This window comes from Mus caroli, chromosome 2 (genome assembly GCF_900094665.2).
Source record: "Mus caroli chromosome 2, CAROLI_EIJ_v1.1, whole genome shotgun sequence".
In the NCBI taxonomy this organism is placed as follows: Eukaryota; Metazoa; Chordata; class Mammalia; order Rodentia; family Muridae; genus Mus; species Mus caroli.
Window position 1 is genome coordinate 82,159,828 of NC_034571.1, and position 5,890 is coordinate 82,165,717.

Sequence of the window (5,890 nt, forward strand, 5' to 3'; positions counted from 1 at the left end):
CTGTGGAAAGGTGCTAGAGCTCGGCAGTTAGAAATCATGTTCCCTGCTGTCCCTAGGTTCCTGGGGCAGGCAAAGGAGATGTCTGGTTGCTAAAATCATTATCCCTAATTTCCAATTAACTATAAAGTGTTGAAGTCTGGCCACCAACCCTATCAAGCATATCTGAAATCATTTTGTTCCATGCTTGCCATCTATTTCATATTGTTGCTATAATATCCCTGCCAGTCATTCTCTCTCTCTCTCTCTCTCTCTCTCTCTCTCTCTCTCTCTCTCTCTCTCTCTCTCTCTCACACACACACACACACACACACACACACACTAACTTGACTCAGAGCAATGTCAGTCTGATCACATATCCTGTTATTTTATGTATGAGGGTTGTTAAGATTAAGAAATTCCAGAATGCTTATATATGACTCATCAAATTAAAGGTAAATATGAATTGTTATGTCTAAAATGTCATGAATCAGTGCCAACCAATCACTGGTAGCATTTCCTGCACCTGTATCTGAGCTCATTGTGGTTTTTGAGAACTTAGCGTTTATAAGCTGACAGAGAAAGATGTTCTGTGCCATACACTCAGCCACCAAATATTGAGCAACAGTACTGGTCTATCAGTCAGAGGCTTTGTGTTCAAAAACCATTTCTGTCTGAGATCTATGTTTGTCTGGTTTGTTGGTGACTCTTGGACTGCACATAGAGCAATAGTAATAAAGCTGCATAATATTGACATAGAAACAGACACATCAATTAGTGGATTCTAACTGAAATCCCAGACATAAATTCAAACATATATGAACATGTGATTTTTTATGATGAAACAAGAAATACATAATTGTTAAAAGACAGCATCTATAACAAAAGATTCTGCTTCAATTTTGTATGTACAACAAGAAGACTCCAAACACATGCTATAACCTAGCACCAAATTCAAATCTAAGAGCATCAAAGATATCAACTCAAAACCAGATACACTGAACATGATAGAATAAAAACTAGAGACTAACTTTGAACAATTTTGACACAGAAAACAGCTTTCTCAACAGAACACCTATATCCCAGGCAATGACATCAAAGATTAATGCATGAGAACTTCATGAGACTTCATGAAACTGAGAAGGGTCTAATAGAGACTGTCAATCTCAGAGAGCTGGAGCCAACAGAATGGGAAAAAGATTTTACCAACTCCATTTTCCACAAAGGACTAATATACAAAGAACTCAAGAACTAGACAGCAAAATAACCAAAATAACTAAATTTCAAATGAGATACAGATCTAAGCAGAGTATTCTCAAAAAGAGCAGTCTCTTATGGCTAAGAAATACTTCAATATTCAACACCTGTAACTATCAGAGAAATGAAAATCAAAACTACTTTGAGATTCTATCTTACTTGGCTAAAATCAATAGCACACATATTAGGTCATGATGATGAATATGTGAAGCAAGGAGAAAACTCATCTATTGTTGGTGGTAGTGCAAACATTATATCCATAATGAAAATCAGTGTTCTAGTTGCTCAGGAAGATAAAAATCCATCTAACTCAAGATAGAGCTATACCACCTATAGTATACACTACCTACTAAAAGTACTTGTGATCAAACCTGTTCATTGCTGCTCTATTTGTTAGATCTTGAAGCCAGAAACAGCCTAGGTATTCATAAACAGAAGAATGGACAAAGAAAAGGTGATACATTTACACAATGAAGTAGTATTACTAAGCTGTTTAAAACATGGCATCACGAAATTTGTAGGGAAATGGCAGTAGAAAAAAATCATTCTGAGATAGGTAACCACATATTGAGAATACATCTGAATATGAATCTTTTTAAGTAAAGTATTAGCTATTAACTAAATAAATTAAACAACCAGGCATGATGAAACACACATTTGACCTAGTACTTGGGAGGCTGATGCAGGTGGAAATATGTGATTTAAAGGTGAGGTCAGCATAGTCTTTTAATGAGCTCCAAGCCAAACACATCTACATAATGAGACACAGCCTCAAAACAACAACACCAATAAACACATGAAAAAAAACAAAACAAAACAAAACAAAGAAAGTGGTGATTCAGATAGCAATGGTGTAAATTTTTATTTTTATTTTTGTAAAACAAAGATTTTTTTATTTTAACTTAATGAGATCATTACGTGTAAGCAAAATCATGTAATAAACCTGCAGGAGAGATCATAACATTCACAGAAAATTAGTGAAAGAAGTGTGACATTTAGTGTTTGGAACTCTGAATGATTAGGTAGTGACATATTGGTCCCATTCAATCATTCTCAGATTATAGCTGATCCTTAGACATGGTCGATGCTTGTATTCTTGAACATTCCTTAGCTTCTGAGGAACAGAACTGATACTCACGGAATAATCATTCCTACTCTTTATTTTGTTTTATTTTTATTTTGTGTTATTAATGATTGTTGGGATAGCCTTGTTCCTCACCTGGAAACCACATCTTAAAGTGAAAAGTAGTCCTTTTACCCCTTTGTCGATGAAAATTTTTCTGGAACTGAGATAATTTTATCTATTATAGCACTTGATGAGGCAAAGTACAGGGAACTGACAAACTTATTCATAGATATAAAAATATACATTGAGTAACTTTTTGACAACATTTATAGGGAGCTAATACACTTTAAAATAAACTTTCATCTATATTCAGAGAGCACAACAATATGATGATGAATATGGAGCATGAAATCTTTAAGAAGACATTATAAATTCCAGTTTAGTATAAATATTGAAAATTTATTAATTTATTATGCTATAATTCTTACTCTTTAAGAATGATCTAGATTATAAATCACTTTTCTATTTAATTTTACATTTATTTATGTGTTTATTCGATTTTTATTCTACATGGGCTACAGAAACCAAAATTTCTACAAATAATGAGTCTGGAGAACAGCACTGTGAAGACTGAATTCTATCTCCTGGGATTCAGTGATCATCCAGAGCTCCAGAGTCTCCTATTTGCTGTGTTTTTCTCCATCTACTTCATTACTCTGATGGGGAATATTGGCATGATCTTATTGATCACAGTCAGTCCTAATTTACACATTCCCATGTACTTTTTCCTCTGTATGCTGTCCTTCATAGATACATGTTCCTCCTCTGCCATTGCCCCCAAATTACTTGTGGATCTGATTTCTGACAAGAAGGTGATTTCTTACAATGGCTGTGCTACACAGTTTTATTTTTTCTGCTCTCTGGTTGATACAGAATCTTTCCTTTTGGCTGCCATGGCTTATGACAGGTACATTGCAATCTGTAACCCCCTGCTCTATACTGTAATTATGTCTAAGAGGGTCTGTACTCAGCTGGCATTTGGAGCATTCTTGGGTGGAACTATGAGTTCAATAATCCATACTACTAACACTTTCCAGTTGTCATTCTGCTCCAAAGAAATTAACCATTTTTTTTGTGATATGACTCCACTCTTCTCTCTGTCCTGCTTTGATACTTACACACATGACATAATATTGGTGGTTTTCGCAAGTTTGGTAGAAGCTGTCTGTCTTTTTGCTGTCCTCCTCTCCTATATGTATATTATAGTGGCCATTCTTAAAACAGGTTCTGCAGAAGGAAGAAAGAAAGGGTTCTCTACTTGTGCGTCTCACCTGGCCGTAATCACCATTTATCATGGCACCCTGATTTTTATTTATTTGCGTCCTAGTACAGGACATTCCATGGATATTGATAAAGTGACTTCTGTGTTCTATACATTGATTATACCCATGCTTAACCCCTTGATATATAGTCTCAGGAACAAAGATGTCAAATTTGCCTTTAGAAAAATTATTAGCAAAAAAATTGTTTTTTTAGTTATTTAAAGATGGACTTCACATTAGGAAACTTCTTTAGTTTTTCCATGTAAAAAATTTAAAAGTCAGTTGAATATTTTGATTCCCCAATTGTATGTATAATGAGAATCCATTAAGAAAGTACTGTGTCTAACATTGAAACTGGTATCTTCTCTTTTATTTCTGCTGATCACTTTTTTTTTTTTAAATTTGCTCTATTTAGTATATGTCATGTAAGATTGCATTCTACTTAATGAAATCATCTTTTGTGCTAACATTTCTCCACGATTCTCACTTGCAGATAAATCTCCTTTTATTATTCCTATGAGAATATAGTATAATGCTGTTGTATCAGATTTACTCACACTGCCAACTCTTTCCAGATCCACCACACTTTACAATATAGTAATCTTTGTGCTTTTCTTATTTTTCAATCAAAGTCTGTGACCATGCAGTGTTGCAGGTGTGGTTTGTTGCATCATAATATTCTTAGTATAAAAAAGGTGATTCATATATTTTTCTAATTTCTTTTTGAATTACAAATAAAATAAATTCATTATAGCTTATTTGTTCAGTTAGAACATGTTTAATTACCATAGACAATTTGTGTTTTAAGTTACAACTGGATGATAGATGTAAGAAGTTTATTTATTTATTTATTTATTTATTTATTTATTTATTATCTATCTTGTCTATCCTTTCTATCTTGTTAGTTATGTGCTGTATTGTCTTCTACTTCCAAGTTATTCATTCCTATTCATCAATTGATCCCATGATATTGATAACAGTTTCTGCCTTTGTATACAAACTGAGTGTTTTTAAAAAATAAATATCAGTTTGCTATTGGTTGCTTTTAGTTTATTTTGTATAATTTTGATATTCAAAACTGTAAATTTTCTTCTTGTAGTATTTTGATTTAAATCCTACAAATTGGCCTATCTATACAGGTATACTTAGAAAGATATAACCCAACATGTTTCTTTTTTAAATAATATGTACAGATTGTATGAATATAGTTTTTATTTTTTAGATATTTTCTTTATTTACATTTCAAAGGTTATCCCTTTCCTAGTTTCCCTTCTGAAAATTACCTATCCTCTCCCCCCTACACCTGCTCCCCATCCTTCCCACTCCTGCTTCCTGGCCCTGGCATTCCCCTATTTTGTGGCATAGAGACTTCACAGGACCAAGGGCCTCTCTTCCCATTGATGACCAACTTGGCCAACCTAGCTACATGTGTAGCTAGAGCCAGGAGTCCCTCCATGTGTGTTTTCTTTGATTGGTGGTTTAGTACCAGGGAGCTCTGGGAGGTACTGGTTAGTTCATATTGTTGTTCCTCCGATGGGGCTGCAAACCCCTACAGCTCCTTGGGTCCTGTCTCTCAATCCTCCACTGGGAAACCTGTGCTCAGTCCCATGGTTGGTTGAGGTCATCCACGTCTCTATTTGTCAGGTACTGCCAGTGCCTCTGAGGAGACAGCTATATCAGGCTCCTGTCAGCAAGCACTTGTTGGCATCCACAATACTGTCTGGGTTTGGTGACTGTATATGGGATGGATACCCAGGTGGGCAGTCTCTGGATGGCCTTTCCTTCAGTCTCTTCTCCAAAATTTATGTATCTCCTCCCATAGGTACTTTGTTCCCCCTTGTAAGAAAGACCAAAGTATCCACATTTTGGTCTTCCTTATTCTTGAGCTTCAAGTGGTCTGAATTGTGTCTTGAGTATTCTGACCTTCTGTGCTAATATCCACATATCAGTGAGTGCATATCTTGTGTGTTCTTTTATGAATGGGTTACCTCACTTAGGATGATATCCTCCAGATCCATCCATTTGTCTAAAAATTTCATGAATTCATTGTTTTTTAATAGCTGAGTAGTACTCCATTGTGTAAATGTACCACATTTTCTGTATCAACTCTTTCTTTTGTTGAGGTATATCTGGGTTAATTTCAGCTCCTTGCTATTATAAATAAGGCTGCTATGAACATAGTGAAGCATGTATCCTTATAACGATTTGGGGCATCTTCTGGGTATATGCTCAGGAGTGATATTACTGGATCTTCTGGTAGTACTATGTC

General features: G+C 35.1%; 1 protein-coding gene across 1 annotated transcript; it reads left to right on the top strand.

Moving 5' to 3' along the window:
* The first annotated feature begins 2,880 nt into the window (after positions 1 to 2,880).
* LOC110290484 (olfactory receptor 5I1-like) lies at positions 2,881 to 3,843 on the top strand. Its single transcript, XM_021157039.1, has one exon. The coding sequence runs from the start codon at positions 2,902 to 2,904 to the stop codon at positions 3,841 to 3,843; it is 942 nt and encodes a 313-aa protein (XP_021012698.1). The 5' UTR covers positions 2,881 to 2,901.
* The last annotated feature ends 2,047 nt before the right edge of the window (positions 3,844 to 5,890 follow it).

What these genes read in the sequence shown, in the direction of transcription:
- LOC110290484 (XM_021157039.1), top strand. Translation starts at nt 2,902, where the DNA reads ATGAGTCTGGAGAACAGCACTGTGAAGACTGAATTCTATCTCCTGGGA.